The sequence below is a fragment of the Diceros bicornis genome, chromosome 2 (genome assembly GCF_020826845.1).
Source record: "Diceros bicornis minor isolate mBicDic1 chromosome 2, mDicBic1.mat.cur, whole genome shotgun sequence".
In the NCBI taxonomy this organism is placed as follows: domain Eukaryota; kingdom Metazoa; phylum Chordata; class Mammalia; order Perissodactyla; family Rhinocerotidae; genus Diceros; species Diceros bicornis.
Genome location: NC_080741.1, coordinates 53,507,252 through 53,534,665, shown reverse-complemented (window position 1 = coordinate 53,534,665; position 27,414 = coordinate 53,507,252). Strand labels below are relative to the sequence as shown.

At 38.5% G+C, this 27,414-nt stretch overlaps 1 protein-coding gene across 8 annotated transcripts in view; it reads left to right on the top strand.

Moving 5' to 3' along the window:
• Positions 1 to 27,414, top strand: part of SFMBT1 (Scm like with four mbt domains 1) — a 122,602-nt gene extending 95,188 nt beyond the window's left edge. For all 8 annotated transcript variants that reach the window (XM_058561056.1, XM_058561093.1, XM_058561066.1 and 5 more), the window contains 12 exons: positions 238 to 320; positions 4,867 to 4,993; positions 6,006 to 6,119; positions 8,226 to 8,268; positions 9,826 to 9,890; positions 13,712 to 13,851; positions 14,603 to 14,712; positions 15,424 to 15,599; positions 18,908 to 19,086; positions 19,266 to 19,511; positions 20,873 to 21,001; positions 21,860 to 27,414. In XM_058561056.1, the coding sequence (XP_058417039.1) occupies positions 238 to 320; positions 4,867 to 4,993; positions 6,006 to 6,119; positions 8,226 to 8,268; positions 9,826 to 9,890; positions 13,712 to 13,851; positions 14,603 to 14,712; positions 15,424 to 15,599; positions 18,908 to 19,086; positions 19,266 to 19,511; positions 20,873 to 21,001; positions 21,860 to 22,000 (1,553 nt within the window). In that variant the 3' untranslated portion in view covers positions 22,001 to 27,414. The remainder of the gene's footprint in view (positions 1 to 237; positions 321 to 4,866; positions 4,994 to 6,005; positions 6,120 to 8,225; positions 8,269 to 9,825; positions 9,891 to 13,711; positions 13,852 to 14,602; positions 14,713 to 15,423; positions 15,600 to 18,907; positions 19,087 to 19,265; positions 19,512 to 20,872; positions 21,002 to 21,859) is intronic.

The following is a 27,414-nucleotide window of genomic DNA, read 5'->3' as shown; positions in this document are numbered from 1 at the left end:
CTTGAAAGTTTTAAAATTGATCCAGAGAATTTTATTATATTGTTATAGTTTGGCCAGAGTTGCTCTGTTTTATGAAATTAACAATGCTTTGAATTCCAGGGTGTTTTCCCCCTTTTCTGAAATGATCAAGTCCTCAAATGAACAAAATGAGAAGTTGTGGTTGGACATCTGGCAGAATGGTAAAGCCAGGCAGGCAGGCATGTGCGGTGTGAATCATTTTCTTTTGTCCCTACCTAGGCTACCCGGGCCAGGACTTTGATTGGGCCGACTACCTCAAACAGTGTGGTGCTGAAGCTGCTCCCCAGAGGTGCTTCCGCCCGGTGAGAGCCCCTGTCCTCTCATGGCCACGGCTTGGGGACTGCTGTGCTTCTCGTGCTTTTATGATTTTCACTCTGAAGTCAGTCCTCTCACTCAACCCAAATAAGCAGCTTGTTGATTGTAATAAAATGACCCAAAAAAAAATGCATTTACTGCAGAGTTCATTTGTTAACTTAATTAGTTTTTAAAGTTTATCAGTTTTATTTATTTATTTATTTATTTATTTATTTATTTATTTATTTATTTTTGTGAGGAAGCTCGGCCCTGAGCTAACATCTGCCAATCCTCCTCTTTTTTTTTTTTTTTTTGCTGAGGAAGACTGGCCCTGGGCTAACATCCATACCCATCTTCCTCCACTTTATATGGGACGCCGCCACAGCGTGGCTTGACCAAGCGGTGCGTCAGTGCGCGCCCAGGATCCGAACCGGCAAACCCCGGGCCGCTGCAGCGGAGCGCGAGCACTTAACCGCTTGCGCCACCGGGCCGGACCCATCAGTTTTATTTTTTATCAGCTGAAAACATGTGAGTTTAAAGTTTTAGTTCATAATTATTTTTAATGGTTCAATAATATGAAAAAATGTTCATATATTAAGTGGAGAAAAATTGTTAGGCTTGTTTAAAAATACGTCATTAAAAATAATACATGCATGTGATTTACAAAGCCAAACAGCAGTAAAAAGCTTAGAACATGAAACAGTAGTTCCCTGCCCTGTCCCTTTCCATGGTCTCCCTTCCCAGAAGTGGTCACTTCCTCTTCTTCTCACTGTTACTCTGATATTTATACTTCTCGTTTTCAAAATAATATGGGGCTGTCTTTTGAGTCATTAATTTTAAACATGTCTGTTGGTTCTGTGTTTTGGTAAATGAGCATTTAGCTATTTTATATTGCCTTTCTCGTCTGTCTTACCCACCTCTTCTTCCTACTAGAGTTATATTATAATTTTTGGTTAAATTTGAATTGAGTGCTATCATTTGCATTCAGATATTATTCACAGCTGAACACTGCAGTATTTTGTGATTGTTTCCTTTTTTAATTTGTCCTCAAGTTAATAATTGCCTTGTTTTTCATAGCTTAATTTTGTTTCTATTACTAGTTCTTCCCACACCTTCCAGTAGCCTCTCATAAATATTTCCACAAAGGCAATCACATCAGGAAATCTGTCATTCCCCCGCCCCCCCCGACCTTTATGAAACTTAGTTTATTTGGGGGATGGAGGAGTCATAAATAATATATGCAGAAGCTCCCTTATCTCTCTCTGTCAGGCAGATAATTAGTGGGTTAATTGAAAGTCAGATAAATCAGTGTATCATGTTTTGATGTAATGATCTATTTTAATTTAAGATGTATAACTGTGCATTCATTTGCTAGTCTTTTGGTAAGATTTTTCCTTTGCGTATGGATTGTCAACTAGTATTCCCTGAAGTTTTTTCTTACATAACCTACACTTAACATATACCCTATCATTTTCAGTAAAATGAAAACTTTGATACTTTGAAACAATATAAATGCAGAATCCTTCTCAATTTTTAATTATTTTTCCTTTTACACTTGTCTTACCCACACATGTTTTGACAGTAGCTTTTCCAGTGATTCACATTATTCTTAATAGCAGCTGTAGTTTTATGTTGGTGTGTGGTAGAGAAAGGCAGCTGTCTCACTGGTCAGAGCTCGGGGTGGGGGTGGGGGGTTGCCCAGGAAAAGTCGCTGCAACCAGCCACTTCTGCAGGTGTCTGAAGTTCTGCCATTAGCACATGATGCTCTGGCAGAATCCCCTTTGAAGATGGGCCCTGAGTGATATGATTATGGAGAAAAGAAGCACCAGTGCCCCTGTGCCTGAATCGTAGTCTCATGTTTGGAGCCAAATGAATCCCTGTAGCATTTCCCAGAAGTCTCTTTGATCCGACTAGACCTGTGTAGATTTTTTTTCTAGTTTAAGTTATTTCTTTGTATTTTAGGGTAGAAGGGTTAAAATACAAGATGTGCCCTAGCCATGTTTTCTTTTCCTCACATCCATGGCCACTCAGATACCCTGATGTAGGAACTTTTCATTTCTAATATTTTTCTTAGAGACAAATCCATCTTAGACCATCTACCTAGACACATTGCTCTCTAGGCTTGCTGCGTAGTTTTAATCCTGGAAATGGCCCTTGATTGTCACTCAAGGAATTGACTTTCCCCTTTCTTCAGATTTGGGGTTCCTGTTTTATATATCTCATGGCATCCTCTTTTTTGGTTTATTCCTTTGTTTTGATGGAGCCTATCTTTCAATAGCTTCCTGAAATGGGATGCTAGGGAGGTAAATTTTTGTAGACTTTGCATGTTTGAAAATATCTTCATTCTATTAACTTGATTGATAGTTTGGCTCAATGTGGAATTTTAGGTTGGAAGTGGTTTTACTTGAGAATTTTGAAAACATTATTCAGTTGTTTTCTGCCTTCCAATGTTGCTGTTAAGAAGTTGAAAACCATTCTTGTTCTTGATCTTTCATAGATGACTTGCCTTTTACTCCCTCCCTGGAAGGTTACAGAATCTCTGTCATCATGTTTCACAGTGACAAGCCGTGGTGTAGCCTGTCTTCATCCACGTGCTGGGTGCTCAGTGGGTGTGCTCTGTTTGGACACTTGTGCCTCTCTGTGCTGGGAAGATCCCTTGAATCTCTTCTTTGATTTCCTTCCTTCCATTTTCTCTCTTCTCTTTCTCTGGAATTCCTTTTATTTGTATGTTGGCCCTCTGGATCAGACCTCTACTTTTCTTACCTTTTTTCTCCTGTTTTCTGTTTGTTCGTCTTTTTGCTTTGCTTGTAGGAAAATTTCCTAAACTTTATCTTTCAACCCTTCTTTTGATTTTAATATCATGTTTTTGATTTTCCAGAACTATTTCTGTTCTCTATTTTCAATAACATACTATTCTTGTTTTAAGGATGCAATAGTTTTTCTTATCACCCAGGATGTTAATTACCCCTGCTTTTAGGAATTTTTCTTCTTGCATAGTGTGTTTTCTCTAGCTTGCTTGTTTTGTCTATTTTGGTCTATAGCTTTCCTATCTTTAGATATCTGGTAATTCTTGGTTATTTGCTTATATTTAAGAATGGGGGGGGCCCGGCCCCGTGGCTTAGCGGTTGGGTACGCGCGCTCGGCTACTGGCGGCCCGGGTTTGGATCCCAGGCACGCACCGATGCACCACTTCTCTGGCCATGCTGAGGCCACGTCCCACGTACAGCAGCTAGAAGGATGTGCAGCTATGACATACAACTATCTACTGGGGCTTTGGGGGAAAAAATAAATAAATAAAAATTAAAAAAAAATAAGAAGAATGGGGGACTAAAAGAAAAAGCTGTTTGGAAGCTCTTGAGTATATGGGTGAGGCTTGTCAACCTTGAACTGCCCTATAGGGTGGGACCTGGCTGGCCATTTGTTGGCAACACCTGAATCCATATTTTTAAGTGTTTCTCTTTGGGCTTGTCATATTACCACAAGAAGTCTCTTCCAGTCCCTTACCTGGAGGGTAGAGGCAAGAGCTGGACCTCTCAGCATGCCATATGCTAACCCCTCTTCTGGGCACTGCCTGCATCCCCTCAACAGTTTCTGGGTCCTCCTGCCCAGGGGATCTGTGTTTTACCCTCTCTAGAGGATAAATCTCATCTTCTGAAGGGGAGGGGGAGGGACAGTTGCCTTGCAGTGTGGAGTGGAGGATCCGAGGGCATGACCTAGATGCTTCTTAAATGTTTTCAACAGATCTTTTTATTTTGACTGTTTCTCCACTTCCAGTTGCCTAGTACTTGGTGCTGCCAGTTCTTAGCTTGCTTCACTGTCAGCCTAGATTCATTTACCTTTCTTTAATCTGCTAAATTAATTCTAGACGCTATTCTAAATTTTAGCTTATAAAGTGTTGTCATTGTCTCCTGTCCTGTTATATCCATCCTAGTAGGTTTGTGTCTGAAAAAACAACACTTTAGTTTGTGGGTTGTCAGAAAGGAGAGAGAACAATCAAATACAGAAGTTCAGTTCTCCATTTTGACCCCAAAGCTGCAAATTTTAAAAACATGTCTTTTAAACAACCCTCTCCCCTTATTCATAAGCATTATTTATCCTGATTGCCTTTTAGGATACACATAGAAGCAGGAACCAGGCAGTTATTGTGTGATAGGGCCCTTTATAGGAGGAGAAGTGAACCAGCAGTGGTTGTAAGCCCTTGGTTCAGGGCACAGAGCCTTAGGTACTTTATTTTATTGAAACCTTATAATAACCCAGTGAGATAGGCGTTCTCAACATCACCTGAAAGGTGAGGAACCTGAGACAAAAAGAGGTTACACAGTTTGAGCAAGGTCACCCGGGTAGCAGTAATGCAGGTATATCTGACCTCGGAGACCATACTGCCTATGACACCAAGAGAGACGTTTTCCTTTGCTTCATTAAGAAACAAAGCAAAATAAGTTTATAGCTTTAAAGCGTTACTCTAGGATTAAATATTACTTGGAAAAAGTCTCTCAAATGAGCACATGAGTTAATACTGAGTATGTATTTAGATGTGATTCATTTATTTTCTAGTCAGTTTTTGAGCATGAATTTAAGGAGCACATGAAGCTTGAGGCAGTGAACCCTCTTCTCCCTGAAGAAGTGTGTGTTGCCACCATTACTGCAGTGAGAGGCTCCTACCTGTGGCTCCAGCTGGAGGGTAAGTGCCAGTACCCCCGAGGAGCATTCTGTGCCTTTCATGTTTACCCCCGCAATGTGGCTTGTTAAACTTAATCGATTAGCTAAATAGGGGTCTTGTTCAGAGACTTCTAATTGGTAATGCAAGATTCTAAGCTAAAAATTTATCTTTCTGTCCTTGACTATCAAATTTCAGGAAATCGATATGAATAAAAAGCCTTCATTACAGAGTCCCCTGTTTTCTTGAAGGGGAAAGTATGAGTCAAATAGCATATATTTTGTTTTGACCAAAATATATGAGCCATGAGCATTAACACCCAGCTTATTCAAGAGATAATATTTTGAATTTGGTTGCCCCCAACCAATAGAACCAAAAAATATGTTAAATGGAAAAGATGTACTAGAAGTAATGTTCAGTGATTGGACAGGTTTGTGGATGGCAAGCACTATGTGAGTACTCAGTGCTGCAGTTACTGTATATGGCCTGGCTGCCAAATGGTCAGACTCGGTACCTGCTGTTCCCAGTTCGTAGAATTGGCATTTAATGCAGATGTCAAGGACAGTATTGAATATAGATTTTTACACAACCCCTGCTGAGCCACTTGCCAACATCACTTCCTGATTGGAATTCACTGGACTACCTTCCAGCTGGTTCCTGAGTACCAGAACTAATGTTCTCATTGAGTAGAACTGTCATTTTTGCCTTTGCTTTCCAATTATTTCATGGAATTGACTATATTTGTCAACCATCTGACAAAAAAACTGGTAGTCCCAGTTGCTTATTTGCTATTACGTAACTAAGGGTCAGCCTGTGTATTTGCTACCTGTTTTGGTCTTTATACAGTTATGCAAGGAGAACAGTTTAGTTTTTCTTCTTAATGTTTGTCACACATGAAAAAGTCTGACTTCTGTGTAAAAGGAACTTTCTTAAGAGATTTTGTGTTTGTATTATTGCAACAGTAGAACATTGTCTAGGAAGTAGTTTATGAAGAAGGCTATTTAATGGTCTAAAACTTTTTTTAAAATCTAAACAGGTTCTAAGAAGCCCATACCTGAGTATATTGTGAGTGTTGAATCCATGGATATATTTCCTTTGGGCTGGTGTGAAACCAATGGCTATCCCCTCAGCACTCCTCGCCGAGCACGAGGTAGCTGTCTATTTCTGTGTCAAAGGTTTGATTGTTAAATAATCTGTCATGTGGCTGTTACCAATTAGGGTGAATCTGGACATTTCAGAGAAAAACAAAATGGTGTTCTCGTTATCTTTTCCAACGTAGAAAATCACGTATTGCAACAAACATTTATTATTTTGCTGTTTCTGTGGGTCAGGAATCTGGGCACGACTTAGCTGGGTCCTCTAGATCCGAGTGTCTCACAGGCTGCAGTCCAGGTTCAGCCAGGGCTCTAGTCATCTCAAGGCCCCACTGGGGGCGGATCTGCTCCCTGAGTGGCTCAGATGATTGTTGGCAAGAATTCATTTCCTCGTAGGCTGTTGGACTGAGGGCCTCAGTTCCTTGCCATGTGGGTCTCTTCATAGGGGAGCTCACAGCATGGTAGTTGGTTTCCGTCAGGTCCAGCAAAGGAGAGAGTAAGAGAGGTTAAGCAAGATGGATATTAGAGTGTTTTTGTAACCTAATCTTAAAAGTGACAACTCACCTCCCCCATTTTAAAAATAGCTTTATTGAGATATCATTTATGTAACATTAAATTTACTCTTTTAAAGTATACAGTTCAGTGGTTTTTAGCATATTCACAGAGTTGTGCAACTATCACCACAGTCAGTTTGAGAAAATTTTCATCATCTCAGAAAGACACCCTGTACCCCTTAGGAATCACCTCCCCACCTCCTGCCCCTCAGCCCTAGGCAACCACTAATCTACTTTCCATCTCTATAAATTTACCTGTTCTGGACATTTCCTATAAAGAGAATCATACAATATGTGATCTTTTGTGACTGGCTTCTTTTACTTAGCGTAATGTTTTCAAAGTTCAGCCATGTCGTAGCAAGTATGAATACTTCATTCCTTTATATTTCTGAATAATATCCCATTGTATGGATATACCACATTTTGTTTATCCATGCATCGGTTGATGGACATTTGGATTGTTTCCATTCTGTAGCTATTATGAATAATGCTTCTGTGAACATTTGTGTACAGGTTTTTATGTGGACGTATGTTTTTATTTCTCTTGAGTATATAACTCTATGTTTAACCCTTTGAGGGACTGCCAGGCTGTTTTCCAGCTGCGCCATTTTACATCCCACCAGCAATGTATGAGAGTTCCACTTTCTTCACATTCTCCCCAACACTTGTTATTTTCTGTTTTTTTGTTGTTGTTGTTTATTTTTTAGAGGGTTGTTTTTTGGGGTAATAGCCATCCTGGTGGGTGCGGGGTGGTATCTTACTGTGGTCTTGATTTTCATTTCCCTAATGATAGTTGTATTGAGCATCTTTTTATGTGCTTATTGACCATTAGTATAATCTTCTTTGGAGAAATGTCTATTCAAATCCTTGGCCTGTTTTTTTAATTGGAGTTTTTTTGTTGTTGAGTTGTAGGATTTCATTATATATTCTAGATATTAATCCCTTATCAGATATGTGATTTGCAAATATTTTTCCCATTCTGTGGGTTGCCTTTTCTATCTCTTGATAGTGTCCTTTGATGCATAATAGTTTTTGTTTTTTTTATGTAGTCCAATTTATTTTTTCTTTTGATGCCTGTGCTTTTGGAGTCATATCCAAGAAATCGTTGCCAAATCCAGTGTCATAAAGATTTTCCCCTATGTTGTCTTCCCCTGACAGTTTTATAGTTTTAGCTCTTATGTTTAGGTCTTTGATTTATTTTGAGTTAATTTTTGTATATGGTGTAAAGTAAACGTCCACCTTCATTAATGTGGATATTCAGTTTTCCCAGCACTATTTGTTAAGAAGACTGTACTTTCCCCATTGAATGGTCTTGGCCCCTCTGTTAAAATCAGTTTTTCTTTTGACTATCTGTTTCTGCTTAGAAAATATTTATAGGAGTTGATTGACCCAGGGAACCTTGAAAATATTATTTTTGGTCTTTGTATAAAGACTCCTACCCAGAAAATGTGCTTTACTCTAGATATTCAGACATATCAGCACTTATTTGTAGTACGTGCTAGTTAAATATATACAGAACAGGGTTTTAAATATGCTAATGTTAGCTTAATACATATATAACTTTTTCATCTTTTTCTTTGTATATGTATTTTTGTTTTCTTCTTACAGTGCACAAACAGAGGAAAATTGCAGTGGTTCAACCAGAAAAACAGTAAGTAAGATAATAGTATGTTGAACAGTTGACATTTGAAAGTTATAATATCTAGAAAAAGAAATAACTGTTTTAGAAAGTATATCTCCTCAATATGTTATTTTCTCAGAAGAAAGTGCATAATCCTTTAATTCAGCTTTTGATAGTTTACATACTTTCCTTAGGCATTTTCTAAAATGGCATTATATGCAGAAGAGTAAAATGCATTCTCAAGATGTTCCCCAAATTGAGTTTTCTTTGGCTTTTAGAGCCTGAAAAGGCATTTGAATAAGAGAAGAAATAGTCTCTATGCTGTTATTTGTTAAGGAAGAGCAAAAATTATAAATTAGGGTGTGATTTGTCACAGTGAAAAAAAATCTGAAGTAGAAGGCAACAAGTCTAAAAGAAAAGGCATTCTTGTGTCCCATCAAGAAACCCTTTGCAGCATACCTTCATATACAGCTTTTGAGAAGTGATTAAGTAGTGGCACCTTAAAGATACAAGAGTTTCTGTGTGTACATGTGTTTTTTTCAACATTGGGTTTTCAATTCTATACTAGTTTGCTCAGGCTACCATAACAAAATATCAGTGACTGGGTAGCTTAAACAACAGAAATTTATTTTCTCCCAATTCTGTAGGCTAGGAAGTTCAAGATCAAGGTACCAGCCCAATCTGGTTTCTGGTCAGGGCTCTCTTCCTGGCCCGCAGACTGCCATCTTCGCGAGTGTCCTCACATGGTGAGGATGGGGAGGAGGAGAGGTCTTCCTCTCTTTCTCTTCTTATAAAGTCGCCAATCTTATTAGATTAGAGCCCTAGCCTTATTTACTTCCTAAAAGCCGTGTCTCAAAACACAGTCACATTGGGAGTTAGGGCCTTAACATATGAATTTTAAAGGAACATAATTCAGTCTATAGCAAATTCTGTATAATTTATAGCTGTTTTTGTGGCTGAGTAATAAAACAGACAACAGAAGTGGAGAGAAAGGCCATAGACTTCTGTCCCAGGTAGAGAAGGTGGGAGAGCAAGGACAAACATCTGGCCTTGGATCTTTCCCTGACTTAGTTGTCAAGACTGATCCAAAGTTTTAGTCAGGACGTAGTCTAAAAGAATAAATTAGCTTTTTCCAGTGATTGCTGCATATAGGATAATTCTCTGTTTTTTCTATTATGTAATTTGTCTTTAATTTTAAAACTGATAGAAGAAAATAGACCCTATGTAAGAAATGTTTCTGTTCTTTGACTATTAAAGAAATGAATAGTTTACTTGTGGTTGAAGAATCCCAGAAGGAATGCTATAATTTGTTGCTCACATGAATGAAAGAAGGTTGATTGGAGCCTGCAGTATCACCGCACTGTCTACCAACAGTCTGATGGCTTGGTAGACCATGTAGACCATTGTATGGTAGACCATACTTTTAAAAACAATTGCTGTTAAAAAAAATGATCAAGGAGGCACCTTCCATTATAAATTTTGCAGTCTGCCACATTTGCTTTCTTCTTAGATTTGAAGGAAAGTAACCCTCACACTTTACTGACCTTACAGATTATCTCACTATTTTGTTGTGTTTTGTTGACCCAGAATACCATCTTCAAGGACTGTCCACGAGGGCGTGAAGAATCAGGAGCTGAACTCCACAGACTCAGGTATGAGTGCATGCAGTCTTATGGAAAAGAGGACTTTTAGTTTCTTTTAATGGGCTAGATCTAAAAATAACTGAAACAATACATTTGATTTATAGGACGTAGCTTCATAGAGAGGTCTCTTAATTGTGATTTTAAAGAACTGTAATTGTCTAAGATATATTTAGTTTAATAATTATCTCTGGCTGTTATTTCTGTCCATTTCTTTTTTTTTTTTTGCTAAGAAAGATTAGCCCTGAGCTAACATCTGTTGCCAATCTTCCTCCTTTTTTTTCTTGAGGAAGATTAGCCCTGAGCTAACATCTGTGCCAGTCTTCCTCTACTTTATATGTGGGTCGCTGCCACAGCATGGCTGACGAGTGGTGTAGGTCCTTGCCCAGGATCCGAACCTGGGCCGCCTGATGTTAAGTTTGGTAGAACGCGCCAAACTTAACCATTGCACCACAGGGCTGGCCCCTATTTCTGTCCATTTATAATAATTATAGCTATTTTTTACTGATCACTTGCTGCGTGCCAAAGGCTCTGGACATCGATATTATCATCCCTGAGTTAAGATGAAGAACCAGAGGCTTTCTAGCCAGCCCTCTTTCTTAAGCTGGGTGGTTGAGAGGTGGATGTTTATTGTTCTTTAAATCCTTTTTATGATACACACACACTATATATATTTCACAATTAAAAAAATAAAGCACTGGAAAAACAGATTGTCCCAGAGGCAATGCCCGATAAATGAGACAAGGATCCAAGCCTTTTATGTAGGAGTCTCTCCCTGGAACTACTCTTGACTCCCACTTTGCTGGTTGTAGAATGTGTGTATATTCTAGCACAGATTAGGCATTTGGATGGTATTTAGTAAATGTCTAGAAAAGAAAAGAAATCAAACTTGCAGAGGTCACACAGCTTATGAGTAGAAGGGTCAGAAATGGAACTCAAATCTTTCTCAAGTTCAGAACCTACACTTTCGTCTCTTCTACCCACTTTTTATTATATCACTTATACATAGAGGATCAGAGCTATGTAACTCATTTTTAAAAAATAATTCCTTTTATTATAATAAGTTTACTATACTTATTTTTTATTTCCTTATAGCCCTTTATAGAAATTTTCCCTATGTTTAACAGGTGTAGTGATATTGGCACTGTTGTTTTATTCATGATATTAAAGGGAAGATATTTCAACTTTCTGTATTAAATACATGACTAGCATATAACTGCTAAAGAAATTCCCTTGTGTTTCTAGTTTTCTAAGAACCTTGGTCATAAATACATGTTCATATTTACGAAATAATTTTTCTTCAGTGTTGGATGATGATATGATTTTTTTCTTTAAGCTTATTAATGTGGTGAATTTCACTGAGAGATTTTGCTAATGTTGAATCATCCTTGCATTTCTGGGGTAACACTTACTTGACCATAATGGTATCTTTTGAATACCCAGCAGAATAGTATTAATAAACATCTTTTTTTTTAACTACCTATTTTTTTTAAATTGACATATAACATTATATTAATTTCAGGTATACAACATAATAATTTGATATTTGCATATGTTGCAAAATGATCACAATAAGTCTAGTTAGCACCATCACCACATATAGTTGCAAATTTTTTTTTCTTGTGATGAGAGCTTTTAAGATCCACTCTCCTAGCAACTTTCAAATATGTAATACAGTATTATTAACTATAGTCACCATGCTGTACATTACACCCTCAGGACTTATTTTATAACTGGATGTTTGTACCTTTTGACTATGTTCATCCATCCACTCTGCCCCACCACCCGGCCTCTGGCAACCACCAGTCTGTTCTCTGAATCTATGAGTTGGGGTTTGTTTTTTTTTTAGATTCCACATGTAAGTGAGATCATATGATATTTGTCTTTCCCTAGCTGACTTATTTCACTTAACATAATGACCTCAGGGTCCATCCATGTTGTCACAAATGGCAAGTTTTTTTTAATGGCTGAATAATATTCCATTGTATATACATATGCTACATTTTCTTTATCCATTCATCCATTGATGGACACTTAGGTTGCTTTCATGTCTTGGCTGTTGTAAATAATTCTGCATAGAGCACGTGGGAGTAGTGCAGATATCTTTTCAAGTTAGTGTTTTTGTTTCCTTCATATAAATACCAGAAGTGGAATTGCTGGATCATGTAGTTCTCTTTTTAATTTTTTGAGGAGTCTCCGTACTGTTTTCCATAGTGGCTGTACCCAGTTTACATTCCCACCAACACTGCACAAGGGTTCCCTTTTCTCCATATCCTCACCAACGTTTGTTATTTCTTGTCCTTTTGATAATAGCCATTCTAATAGGTGTGAGGTGGTATCTCATTGTGGTTTTGATTTGGTATCAAAAGGTAAGGTAAATAAGACAACTCCTTATTTTTGTTGTATTACTGGCTATTCTAATGCCTACTGAAACTACAGAATTAAGACATTAATATCTCCCACATGACCACAGCCAAGTTCTTTTTGGTTTGGGTTTTGTCATAGGTCAGGTTACCTTGGAAACAGTCGGAGACTCTGATATTTGCATGCAGGAGTTTCATTTGGGAGTGCTTTTGGGAATAGCTCCTGAGAGGCATAAAGGAAGCAGGATTGGGCAGAGGGAAAAGTTGAGCCGCAATGCAGTTGTAACAGAAGTTTCTTCCAGTCCCACCAGAATGGGAGCCTTTTAGCTGGTGTAGCCAGTGGGAGTCGTCCCTGATTGAGGTGTGGTGGCCACACTTGGTACTCCCTCATTGGTCTGTTATTAGAAGTGGGCTGCTGCTCCCGCTCCACCTCACAAAGGGTGGGGCCTTGGGCAAGGTGGCTCTCTCCTACTGAGGGCAGTCCCTGGCCAAGGGTAATTCCAGGATGGACTTAGAACTGAGAACTGTAAGCTGCCAACATTCCCAGCAGCAGGGAGCGTTAAATGCCTTAATCCTGAAGAGGGGGATCTGGGTGGCTGAGTTCAAATGGAGACGTGGGTGCAGATATGCTGACTGCTGTGCTAAGACTGCATTCTTATAAAAGAGTGGACATTATTTACTTCAGGGTCCTATGAACAGTAGGCAGTGTACACACATCTCCCTTGCTTAACATTGGATTAGCAGGGCAGCATCCATCAGAAGAGCTTCTCTGCTTTATATGAAAATCAAGATGTTTTAGTGTCTTTGAATTTTTTACATTCAGTAGCTGAATTGCCAACTACTATGAGGGAGTTAAAAAAACATTATATTGAAGTATAGTATTCATACAGAAAGATAGTTGAAGAGAGGGAGTCTCTGGGCTCAGTTATACCCCACAATACTTAAGCATTTAGAGATGGGGTCACAGCGTACTCTCAGCCCTCTGAGCAACCCCGGAGATGAGAGGGCTCCCACATCATCGAAAGCTGCCAACATGCTAGTTTGGTGCTTTTAAGGGGACAAACTATAGTTCTAGATAATATTCACCATCACTTTCTAGAAATATTCCAGAATAGGTTATTGAATAGTTGGTCACCAGGAATCATTGCAGGTTCTTGAAGTAAATCCTTCACTTCCTGTATTGATAGAAGTATAAGGCTCTGGAACAATGTCTCGTTAACCCAGGTGTTAATCTGCACGTAATTCAGGATGTTATTTGATTTCAGCAGTGATAAGCTCTATAATAGAGTTGTTGTAAGTGTAAGGTGTTTCAAGGGCACTCGCAGACAACATGTTAAGCTTCAAAATATGTAATTCCTAACTTTATGTAATGGTGATTATGCTTGTTTTTTTCTCTCCAGTAATCCAAGTTTGGAAACATGGAGTGGAAAATGACTCTGTTCTGAATATTTGTTTCTCTTCATTTCCCAGTTATGATTAATGGAAAATATTGCTGTCCAAAGATATACTTCAACCACCGTTGCTTCTCAGGGCCGTATCTTAACAAAGGAAGAATTGCTGAGCTGCCTCAGTGTGTAGGACCTGGGAATTGTGTCCTGGTCCTTAGAGAGGTAAGGTTCTTGCCTAGAGCAAAAGAGCTTGGAAATTCCACAGCAGTTTCATAGACTCATTCATATAAGGATCCACATGCCATAGATGTGACAACTCTAGGTTTTATCAAAATTGACTCACTTTTCTCATGTATTGGACAATGAACTGGGCATGTAATTATTTCTGCTCCCTATGGAACATTCACCTAAGCAGTTCTTCACATAGCAGGTTCACCTCTGTCAGTGTAGAAAGGTCTTCTGTCAGAGACCACATGAGAACTGTGCGAGAGTGAATGTGAGAGTAGTCTAAGACTGAGAGGCTATGGCATTAACCAGGGACCATGATAAAGCTACGCTTCTGCTGGACTTGCAGAGCTTCCCAGCCGGGGTTCCGTGCTACGGGTAACAGATGTGAGGACTGTTGAACCTTTCAGCCCTCCGTTACAGGTAGGGTGGCAAGGCAGGGTCTGAGGAGGCCAGAGCTTCTGTGTGTACCATGATTGGGAAGGGATTTGGAGGCATATGCTAGTGTAATTTTTAATTCATGGTGCCTGTTTCTTCCTGACATTATGTAATCTTTTGAATATTTAAGAGGGTCCAGTTGCTGTCTTATTTACAACTTTGGTCAGCAGTCATATCTTCAGTGTTATTAGTTTGTTAATTAATATGATTAGAATTCATGTCCTAAATGACATTCTAAGGGATAGCAAGGTTCTAATGGTCTGTTTTTCTCCTTCTCAACTCGTATTTCTGCTTTAAAAACGGAGTGCAGGTCCTCACTTTACTTATCAATGCAGCCTATAAACCCAGCCGTGTCCTTCGGGAGCTGCAGCTGGACAAAGACTCTGTGTGGCACGGATGTGGAGAAGTCCTAAAAGCCAAGTGAGTAGGCTCTTCTGCCCTTTATTCTTATTTGTCTTTAACAGGTCACAGAATCAGTTCTTCCGTGGATGATATTAGAATATTTATGTTCCCTCAGGCAGTTCTTCATCAGCTATTTGTGGACTGGGTTTGTTTTGTAAGTTTCCATTCTGTCATGGACCAATGCTTTTATAAAATATGGTAAAAATGAGTTACAAGAAATATGAAATTTAAAAGACATAAAATACAAAAACTATTTTTTTATTAGATTTAAGAGTCATAAAATTACTTCTGCAAATTACTATGAAAGTTTATAAACATTTATCTTTGTTTTCTGAACTGATCTCATCATGGAGGGGTAACAGTTGGCAGGTTATACTGTCCATGGACTACATTCTGAGGATCACTGCCCCAGGGTAAAGACAAACTTAATGAAAGTCACTTTATTCTTTTAGTAGTTAGTGTAGAAATTACTATTTGAAAACTTTAAACTTAGGAACAGAAAGTAGGAACCTTATTTTGCTAATTTAAAAAACTCAGCTTTCAGTTGTTATAGCTTACTAGATTAAAGTACAATATGCATAAACTCCTTGTTTTCAGAGTCCTCAAACTATAAAGAACGTAGAATATTCTAAGAAGCAAAAATATTTTTCAGGTCTATTAATATACAGGATTTTTCTCTGGGTAGTTACTAGCCCAGTAAACTTGGTGTCTGATGTCTTCCAATGGCAGATACAAAGGGAAGAGTTACCGGGCTACTGTTGAGATAGTGAAAACAGCAGATCGGGTGACTGAATTCTGCCGGCAAACCTGTATCAAACTGGAGTGCTGTCCTAATCTCTTTGGTCCACGGATGGTTCTGGATAAGTGTTCTGAAAACTGCTCTGTACTTACAAAGACCAAATATAGTGAGTCATGTTTTTCAAATTTTCAAAACTATATCCACTGACCTTACTTTATATCCTGGAAAATTTTTATTTTGCAGACGTTCACCTATAGCAGAGGTACACAAACTTTTTCTGTAAAGGGCCTGATAGTAAATATTTTAGGCTGTAGATCATATATGATATCTGTTGCATATTCTCTTTTGTTTTGTTTTATTTTCATTTTTTAAAGAACACTTTAAAAAATTTAAAAGCCATTTTTAACTTGGGGGCCATACCAAAACAGGCCATGGCCAGATTTGGCACACAGGCCTTAGTTTGCCAACTTTTGTATATAGCATGTATATAAGTTAGCTATTGCATCTAATAGGATGTGTAATTCATTCTGCAGGTGTTTATTATGTGTACTCTATGTGCTGCCACTTTTCTAGCACTGGGATACAACAGTAAAGAAAAAAAAAATCCCTGTCCTCATTGAATTTACATTTTAATGTGAGAGACACAGAAATAAGTGAACAGATATAAAGAGATAAGTCCTATGGAGAAAAATGAAGCAAGATAAGCAAAGTAGGAAAGTGAGGAAGGCTAGGAGGTGGGGCGCTGTTCACACAGGTGGTTGAGGAAGTCTTCCTGACAGGTAACAACCTGAAGGAAGCAAGAGAGCCAGCTGTGCAGACACCTGGGTGAGAGTGTGCTGGGTGGGGGGCAGCAAGAGCACATGAGGAGGCTCATGCTTAGTATCTGTGAGGAGCTGCAAGGAAGCCAGCATGGTTGGGAAGCATAGATTATAGGAGAGGGGGTAGTTGTGGACCTCACTCCGAACCACCATGACAGCACGTGTTCCCTCTCATTGTTGATCATCATCTTTGTAAAACTGCAAAAAAAGAAAAAAAAAGTCATACAGGATGAAATTTCCAATTTGGTGCCTTGTCAAGGCATTGCTACCCAAAGACAAAATTATGATCCTACCTTTCCTTAAATCCTACAAGCCCTGATGTCACTTGGGAGAATTAATACAGAGGAGGATTTTACCTTGTTAAATTTGAAGATTTCTTTTACAGGCGTCTAATTCTGTGCCTCTTAAACTTTATCATGCGTGCAAATCACCTGAGGATCTTGTTAAAATTGAGGTTGTGATTCATCAGGTCTGTGGGTATCTGAGGCTTTAATGTCTGTATTTCCAGTGAGCTCCCAGATGCAGCTGATGCTGCTGATCCAAGGTGCACATTTAGCATGATGAGCTTTATAATCAGTATTTGAATCACAAAATCATATGAGTCTTACTTTCTAGTTTCTATTTTTAACTATTGGATTGTAAACTCCTTAAGGGCAGGGATTGCCTTCGATTATTATTGTGTCAAATTCAGCACTTAGTTTAGCAAATTGCAGTTATTAGTAGCTAAGTGAAATATGTTGTTCGTATAAGTACATATATAAGTACACCACTTTGAGTCTTTGGAAGATAATGTGGATTTTATTAGGTTTTTTGTCTGAATTTATTTTTCACAATGATATAGTTGAAATTAGCCTAAATTTTAGGAGAGAGTCTATAATTTTTCCCAGTTAGTAATTTGAATGATGTCAAATGGATTTCTATCCTTTAGAATTCATTCTTGCAGGAAATTACGTTATATTTTGATACTACTTTAATATGTTACTCAGAGCTAGAATATATGTTTCATGTTTCGAATTGTCTCTGTATTCTAAAATTTGTATGAAAACGCACAGGATCTAGAATAGCTAAAACAATCCTGAAAGAGAAGAATAAAGTTGGAGGAGGATTTACTCTATCTGACTTCGTCTTACCATAAAGCTATAGTAATCAAAAGTGGGGTAATGATGAAGGAATAGTCAAATAGAGTGATGGGACAGAATAGAGGGTCCAGAAATAGATCCAAACTTATATGGTTAAATGATTTTCAACAAATGTGACAAAGAATTTTAAGGAGGAAAGGAAATTCTTTCAACAAATGGCACTGGTACAGTTGGATGTCTAAATCAAAAAAAAAAACAAAAAGGCTTTTCCTTTATAAAAAGGAAAAGACAAGCCACAGTCTTGGAGAAAATATTCTTAGTACATATATCCAACAAAGAACTTCTCTCCAGAATATGTTAAAAACTCCCACAACTCAATAAAAACAGAAGTTTTGCAACTAGAGAAAGCTGGTAGTTACACAACATTGTGAATACACTAAATACCACTGGATTGTACATTTTTAAATGGTTAATTGTATGTCGTGTGAATTTTACCTCAATTTAAAAAAGAACAAAAAGAGAAACAAAATGTTCTGGAATGTGATGGTTGCACAAATAGTGAATATACTAAAAACTGCTGAATATGTACACTTTAAAATTATGACTTTTATGTTATGTGAATTATATTTCAGTAAAAAATTAAAAAGAGAAAACCGTTTTAAAAAATGAATAAAAGACTTGAATGGACACTTCACAAAAAAAGATATGCAAATGGCCAATAAGCACGTGAAAACATGCTCAATATCATTAGTTGTCAGGGAAATGCAAGTTTAGACTACAATGAGAAATTACTACAGATCCACTAGATTGGCTAAAATGAAAAAGACTTGACAATCCCATATGTTGGCAAAGTTGTAGAGCAACTAGATCTCTCGTGTATTGCTGGTGGAGTGTAAGTTTATGCAACCCTTTTGGAAAACTGGCAGTTTCTTTAACAGTTAATCATACATCTACTGTATGATCTAGCAATTCCATTCCTAGGTAGTTATCCAAGGAAGATGAAAGCATGCCCACTAAAAGCCTTGTACAACAATGTTCTTTGCAACTTAATAATAGCCAAAAGCTGGAAACAGGCCGCGTGCCCATCAACTGGAGAATAGATAAACTGGTGTATTCATACAATGGAATGCTATTCACCAGTATAAAGGAATGGACTCTCGTACACACAACAGCATGGATGAAACAGAAACATTATGCTGAGTGAAAGAAACCTTCACAAAAATGTACCCACTGAATTGTTCCATAAATGAGGCAGATCTAACCCATAGTGATGGAAATCAGAATAGTGGTTGCTTATGGTGAGGGGGACTGACTAGGAAGGGGACCCTGGGAACTTTCTAGGTTAGTGGAGTTGTTCTGTATCTTAATAGGGAGAGGATTATTCAGGTTTATATTTGTCAGTACTAATCAAACTGTACCTTTAAGATCTGTACAGTTAAGATTATTCTACTGTATGGAATTTAAACTTTAATAAAATACAGTGTACCTGTTTTCTGCTGTGCTAGTAGAATCTCTTCTGGTTTGAGGTGCACAAAAATAATGAAGCTACTTCATTTTTCTTTGTCATTCACATTCAGCACACTATTATGGAAAGAAGAAAAATAAAAGAATTGGGAGGCCACCTGGTGGGCATAGTAACTTAGCATGTGCCCTGAAAAAAGCCAGTAAGAGGAGAAAGAGGCGGAAAAATGTTTTTGTTCATAAGAAGAAACGCTCCTCTGCATCTGTTGATAATACCCCAGCGGGCTCTCCCCAGGTACGAGATCTGTGATGTACCTGTAATGTCCAGAAGCCAAGAGATCACTGCTTTACAATATAGACAAAGAATACCTGCAGGTCTTTCTAATTCAGATCTCTGGCCAATAGAAGATGGTTTTGTGGCCCAGGAACTGGTTTGTCCTGAATTTCAGTGAGACTTCTCTCCTTTTCCTCTAGGGAAGTGGGGGTGAAGATGAAGATGACCCAGATGAAGGAGATGATGATTCCCTAAGTGAGGACAGTACATCTGAGCAGCAGGACGAGCTACAGGAAGAGTCAGAAATGTCAGAAAAAAAGTCTTGCTCCTCCTCACCCACCCAAAGCGAGATATCCACGTCGCTGCCTCCAGACAGACAAAGGAGAAAAAGAGAGCTTCACACTTTTTCATTTTCTGATGATGAGAATAAACCTCCTTCACCAAAGGTACCCATTTTAAAAATACAGTGTCTTTTTTCTCTCTCTTTAGAATTTCCATTTAGAATCTAATTATTAAACAGGTGTTGGCATTCCATTTATTTCAATACAGGCTTCAGTTGAATTTCCTGGGTGTCTTTTTAAATGATTCCAAATTCAGTGATTTACTTGTGTTTCAAGGATTATTTGGAGATCAACTACTTATCAGGAGGAAGGTCTCAGCATGACTGCTTGTTTTAAGTAAAAAAATGTTTCAGAGGCCAGCCCAGTGGCGTAGTGGTTAAGTTTGTGCGCTCTGCTTTGGCGGCCTGGGGTTCAGGGGTTCAGATCCCAGGAGCAGACCTACACACTGCTCATCAAGCCATGCTGTGGCGGCATCTGACATACAAAATAGAGGAGGATTGGCATAGATGTTAGCTGAGGGCCAATCTTCCTCAAGCAAAAAGGGGAAGACCGGCAACAGATATTAGCTCAGGGCCGATCTTCCTCACCAAAAAAAAAAAAAAGGAACGTTTCATTGCTAGTTTATCTGTAGCCTGTCATTTAAGGGAAAACTGCCTTTTTAATATTTTTCATAAAATGTATGGTTTTATAGAAATAAATTATCCTTTTGATTCTGGTTAAGCCATTTTGTTTAGTATACTTAATGTATACATATATGCATATTATATAACATAGATGCACACTACAAGAATGGCAGTTAAGTTAGTGTATTAACACATGGATAAAGAGAACAGATTAGTGGTTACCAGAGGGGAAGGGGATGGGGAGAGGGCAAAAGGGGTAAAGGGGCACATGTGAATGGTGACAGATAAAAACTAGACTATTCGTGGTGAGCATGATGCAGTCTATACAGAAACTGATATGATAATGTACACCTGAAATTACACAATGTTATAAGCCAATATGACCTCAATTTAAAAAAAAAGTTAGTGTTTTAAAACTGGTTTGCTTTTTAAATATATTCTATGAACAGAAGCAGTAAATGATTTCTCCTGATAATTTAGTTAAACCTTCTCTCGTTGGAAATACCATCCCGTTCACTTTAGTACCCTACCAGAGATTAAGTTGAAATAGACCAAAAGGAACAAACGGGAGATTTAAAAACTATATTTCTCTGTTAAATTGTCCAAGTTATTTGTGCTGACTTTGAGATAAATTCTTCCCCGTTGATACTTCTTATTATAAAAGACAAACATTTCCTGAGTATCTAGTGTGTATGGGCCTTTGCCATCTTTGCTGAGAGAAATCATATCCCAAAACCACTTTAAATCCTGCCTTGAGGGGTTATGAATTTATATAGAGACACTTCTTTTTAGAATAAAATAGCTCTTACACCATTTGGTTTGATTTTGTTGTGGGGAATGAAGGAAATAAAGATTGAAGTTGCTGAAAGGCTTCGCCTGGACAGTAACCCCCTGAAGTGGAGTGTGGCAGAGGTTGTGCGGTTCATCAGATCCACCGACTGTGCTCCATTAGCAAGAATATTCCTAGACCAGGTAATCACAGACACCTTTAATTTTTATTAATATGTTTCTTTAGCAAAGGACTATGGATGTAATAGCAATTTATTTACAAGTCTTAGGAAAAATATTTCTATGCAAAAGAAAAAAATTATTTTGGTTCCCTTTTTAGGAGTAGAAAGATGATAGTTATTTATCTGACTTCCTCCATACTTGAAGTAGATTATCATTGCATTTCCATTTTTCTTAAGAATTTGATCCTATCTCCCAAATATTAAAATAGCTTGAAATAAAGCATGCTCTGCTTAATTGTCCTCCTCTTTTCCAAAATACCTATTGGCTTGTTTTAAAAAATAATTAACATCTGTAATGTGTTAGCCTCTAAAGTGGTGATTATTTTAAGGCAAGTTTTCTGAAACAGAAATATCTATGGCCTTAAATATTGAAATAAATTTTGTTTTGATAGTTGGGGAGATTCAAAACTGAACATCTTTGAAGATCTTATCAGGCTTTTATGAATGTTACAGAGTAGGAAAACATTGGAGTTTACAGTTAATGTTTTCTTTCAGATTTAGAGAGTGCTCTAAAAAGATGTCTTTTGGTACATGTTGTTGCCAGTGACAAGGCTAGTTAGCTTACTGAATTTCTGCAGAGCAGAAACTGTAGAGTGGATTCTTATCCTTCATAAAACCTTATTATTAATTCTGAAGATTCATTAGTCTGCAGGACTATGAGAGACAATTAAAAGGAAATATGTGATACTTGTTTAAAGGGAAAAAGTAATGAAAGCACAGGGACTCTGATTTTGACAAAGCCAAAGAGAATGGGGGCTGTCATGACCAAGCTGCCATTCATGTGCACATCATAGATAATTTGTATTTTATGCTTTAACAGGAAATTGATGGGCAGGCCCTGTTGCTCCTTACCCTTCCCACCGTTCAAGAGTGCATGGACTTAAAATTAGGCCCTGCCATCAAACTTTGTCATCACATAGAGAGGATCAAGTTTGCTTTTTATGAGCAGTTTGCCAACTGAGAAGGACAACCAAAGTGAGCTGTATCTTTGAAGCACAAATGCAGCAAATCCTTTGCCATGCTCTACAAATGGAGCTGAAATGGTCCTGGGGCTCTGGGCCCTGCAGGTGTCGGCTTGCTCTCTTTGCACTTTCAGGGAAGGAGGACCCATACTGAGGAAGCAAAAACTGCACAGAAGTGGCTCTCCTGCAGTGGAAATGTGGGCATCTCTTGTTCAGCAGATTGCAGTTATTAAAAAATAAAGGTTGTGAAGAAAAGATTCATATAAGAAGAATAAGCATTTCCAGTGGTGTGGCCTGAAAACGAAGAATAATCTAGGTTGCTGGCAAGCATCCTTTTGGTTGTTTTCTTTTTGTTCTGTTCCTTCCCATTGTAGATTGAACTTTGTTCTCTGCTTTCTCTTTCTTGGAAAGAGAGGACATAGCTTTAAGTCAGCACTGATTTGGGACTATGCCTAAGGCACATCAGTGCTTCATTGTCATTGTGTTTTAAAAATTTTTTAAATTAAAACAGTTCGTTTTGGGGATGATTATGTGACTCTAGGGTTTTGAATGTACAGTCACACTTTGATCCATTTTAAAATCTATTCTTAGGAGTTCCTTTGTTTACTACCTCTGTTGATAATTGAGCTTACAGCCATGTATGAGGGTTTTTGTATGATGCCATTTTTAAGCTACATGAACACTAAAACTATGACAGAAGTTGGAGGAAAAAAAACACTGTTTGCTTTCTTAAAAACATTATGTGAGCACTGACACCAGTTCCTTAACTGACCTGATCTAAGAACTCTACTGTCATTGTTTTCCATCTTGGCCCAGCTTGGGCTCTCTGCTCTAAGTAGTATCTCAAAGATTGTTGGTATTTCAGTTTAATTGCTCTCTCCCCATTAGTTTTCAGAGGGACTTCAGTGGCTTTTATTTTGTGTTTACCTTTCTGTACAGTTGTTTGTCTGTTGCATTTCTAGATTCCTCACTTTGGGTAAAAATCTGTAGGTGTTCCTTGGACCCACAGTAAAGCCCATTTCCCTTTTTTCTCAGTGTCTCCAGGCAGATAGTGTAGAAGCACAACAGAGAAAAGTGTTTGAGGAGTGCTGCAGAGCTTGGAGTTTCTGTAATAGTGTGTCCTCAGTGGTGAATGAAGATTGAGAGGTAGTTAAAGATTCTGGAAACCTCTTTGCCTAGTCACGTTTACACTTTTCTTTGGTTAAACCTTTAAACTGAGTGTAATCTACAGTCTGAGGATTCCTACCAATAACTTGGTTTTCCTTTAGGTGTGTCTTTTGACCCAGCTGAAGCTGACATGAAACTGCAGGTGATTTTCACCTATGATTGCACGGCTAACTGTTGTAGAATAGTAGCATTTGCTGTACTGTTCCAGCCAGGAGGAATGAGGAAAGACACATACATAGATTGCTTCCTTTAAATGATTTGCTTTGCTGAGTGTATTTTTCTTAATTATCCTAGCCACCTGAAAATTTATAACCTAATCATTCTTCTTCAAGATTTGAAAATGTTTTAAAATTACAAACTGGGTAAATTCTAAACAACCATACAAATACAAATATAAGGTAATATTATTACAAATTTAAACTGATTGTGATTTTTTTCCTCCCCCCCTCCACCCCCAGTTGTTTTTATGGACATTGGCAAACATTCTGTAGTCTGGGTCCTCTCTTCATTGGGTATATATGAACCACCTTAACTCAAGCCCTCAACCAAACCATACATTAAAACATCAACTCTTTGCTTAGGTTACTATCAGATATACCTGGAAAGAAGCTTCCTTTAAGTAAAAGTTAATATGTTTGAACTTAGAGATCCAGTTTTTAAAAATTTGATGAATTCTCTGCTCATAGAAGCGTGTATAAGATGCTTGAGAACAATTAGTATTAAGTAGCTAGACTTTTGGGGGGGGTGCGGTATGTCTTGCATAATAAAGTTTTCTGTGAGCTCAGCAGTGAAGGCACAGGCCAAGAGGGTTCCTTGAAGAAGACCAGTGGAGCCAAAAAAAAGCCTAGAATTAATTAACATTGTTGTCTTATTTAGGAAAATGAGTTTTATTTCCTATAAGAGGGAATTTGCCAAACGCAACAATGAGTATGTAGGGGCCGGCTCAGTGGCGCAGCGGTTAAAGTGCTAGTGATCTGCTTCGGTGGCCCAGGGTTCGCAGGCCTGGATCCCGGGTGCGCACCGATGCACCGCTTGTCAAGTCTTACTGTGGCGGCATCCCGTGTAAAGTAGAGGAAGATAGGCACGGACGTTAGCCCAGGGCCAATCTTCCTCAGCAAAAAGAGGAGGATTGACATCGGATGTTAGCTCAGGGCTGATCTTCCTCACAAAAACAAAACAAAACAAAACAGTATATTGTCTCTCTTTTGACTTCTCCAGAAACCATAGAATTTAGAACACCTCCCATCACAGGTGAAGGGGGCAAAGCCCCTGAAAGGTGAAAGACATGGCCCTAAGAAGTCTGATCTGGATATAGGAGGGTCCCAACCAGCTTGTCTGTCCATACCATGATTATTCCAGCTCAGCTTTCTCCTAGAGAGAAGCTGACTTGAAATAAACAAGTAAGTTGGGTTTCCCTTAATATTTCTTGCATTCTCATCCTAAGATATAGTTTAGTTTATCAGGCAACTACATTAAAGAAGAATTGTATATCCCCAGCCCTACTCCCAGATATTACATAAGAGAGGATAATTGGGAATTTGGCACAGGGTATTTTTTTTAAGTATAAAATTTAGACTCCATTTGCCTCATAAAGCTCCTGGGGCTGGGCTGGACAGTAGTGACAGTCTGATTCTGAAACAGATTTTAAGCCTGACAGTAGCTCACCATGTTGAGGTAAAATGTTTGTATATTGCACATAGGTAGATGAACTTTGTTTTTTAAAGGTACCAACCTCTTAAATTTATGAGAAGTACGTTGTAAGGGACCACATTTGTTTGAATTTTACCTTCAGCTGGCCCCACAGCCTGCCTGAGGTCAGAAAGTTTTCCATGAACCATTTTTGATCTTGAATTGACAAGCTTGGAAGCAGGTGAGTGGACTAGACCATTCTCCTGAACCTTGAAGTTGACTGACCATATTAGCCTAGTATTGCTGTGTTGGTGTGTTAGGGAACCCTTTTACTGCACATGAAGATTTGCTGTGACATTTTGACTATATTTTGTGGGCTTCTGGGAACTGTGCTGTTTTCCTTTGTGAAGTACCTTGATCCTACTCAGTTGAAGCAGAGTTGAAGTGGCTAATGCAAGGAATGCACTAATGGGGGCTTTTACCTATCTGCCTTTCTTTAGCAATGTGGGTGGCTTCCAGCATCTATGTTATAGATATATGAGGTCAGGGAAGGATACTTACCAACCTCTTGAAGAGATGGGCTTTTTGTTAAATATTTATTGAATTATGATAGAGGCAGATATAGAAAACCAGTTCACAACTTGGCCTTTCTATGCCTCTTCTCCTGGAAGTAAAATTATTCTCACTGTGAGAGAGAGGGCATTGGACCAAAGCTTCCTGAGGACTTGAATACATTTTATTCACTCTTTTATACCAATCAGTCACTAATGTGGTACCTGAATACAGATGAAAAGCTTTAGGAGGCCTTAGGTAGGGTAGGACTCAGAATCGTTCCCCTCTCTCAAGCCAAAAAGCATTTCTGGGGGACACACAGAACATCAGGGAATTGTTAACAGTAGATAAGATTTATCTAGATGGGGACATTGGGAAAACTGTCACAGGTACGTATTTACTTATCACCTATCACCAAAGACTGTTACATTTAAGACACCATTTACTGGTTTGATTGATGCCCACAGAAGCTCTGAGAGAGTTATTAGGAGCTTAGCTTTGGCAGTGGAAACACACACTGGGTTTGAACTCTGGTCCTGTATATTGGGGATGTGTGTGTGTGTGTGTGTCTGTCAGTTCAGAAGTGTTCTGTGTTATCAGTTGGCCTTATGAGGATGAAGACATCACTAACAAATGGAAGTATAAATCTTGGTGGGAACCAGGTACCCCCTTTTAAAATTTGAATATCTTTGGTCCTGGGTCCACTGTAAGTAACCATGTGTCATAGTCATGGTGCTGGCTCAGAAACTCTGTAGGGCAGAGTTCCTCCTGCAAAACCAAAAAGAAATCAATCACTTTCATGCAATTATAATTCCTCCTTGAATTTATTTACAATGTTTGCTAGTGAATTTTAATGATTCCCACCTGTTATGTGAGAATGTGTGTACTTTGGAAATTTGAATTTATCCAAATAAGCCACCTACGGACTTGGAGTTTTGGCAGAAGACTTCTAAACTCAAAGCCCAGTCCAAATGGATCAGGTCCCAAGCTTGCTCACTTGGAGTTTCCTCTGTACTCGTTCCAGACCGCATAGGTAGCCTTGTTTCTGAGGGCAGCCTTAGGGGTAAAGGTATAGAAGGTAGTAGGTAGTAAATGCACTGGAGATTGATTTTTTCTTGGTTCTGGTGTTTCAGAAGTCTTAGATTTTCACAAGAACCAGCAAAATCAGGAGTGGGAGTTGGGGGAATGGAGTAGTCCTAAAAGTCCCTCCCCTTAGATCTTTTCTGACTTAACACGCTGTTTGGGTCTGTCCTAGTACTATGGCCTATCACAAAGGACTGTTTTAAAAGAGAAACAAGCCACAGCCTTGCTGGACAAGTCTTCAACACTGGCAGTAGAGTGCGGACCCTGAGCCATGGGAGGCAAGGGTTTCCAACTATTTCTGGAGGCAAGGATGATCCTGACCAGTGAAATGATGCTGATGGGGGTGCCTGTTGTCAGGATGTGTGGAAACTCAGTCCTAAGGGTTTCTACATGGTTTAGTCAATCTGACTACATGCCTAGCTTGGCAGAATGGAGGTGGGCAAGTAGTGTTGACAGGATGAGGGTAGGCTTTTGGGGCAAAGCAAATGATTGAGGGCAGTTACAAAGTTTAGACAAAGTTAAAACTGGGCAATTCCTTAGCTCCTTTTGCAAGACGTCTCTAGGGAAGTGTAGTTTGAATATTTCTCGAGATTTTAAAGTGCTCATTTCTTTTCCTCTTCCTTTCTTCCTGTTTTTGGTTGAATATTCTGTAAAGACAATCAGAGGCCTGCCAGGGCAGGATTTCTGGCTGGTTCCAGCACTGTCCTTAGGGCTCTTTCTAATACAAACTCATTGGAATTGATGCACTTTGTTTAATGTATGTTATCCTTTTTTTTTTTTTTAAGCTGCTTGTTTGGAACAAAATGAAATGCGTATTGCATTGTATCCTTCCTGCTTGATGTTTTTCTCTTAATTTTAAAAGTTATGGATTGAGGATAAAGTATACTTAAGGAGAAATATGCACAAGAATACCTATTAAATAACTCCCATCAAGTTTGATGGTATAACTTCAAGGGATTAAAAATTAACTATTTTGGATGAA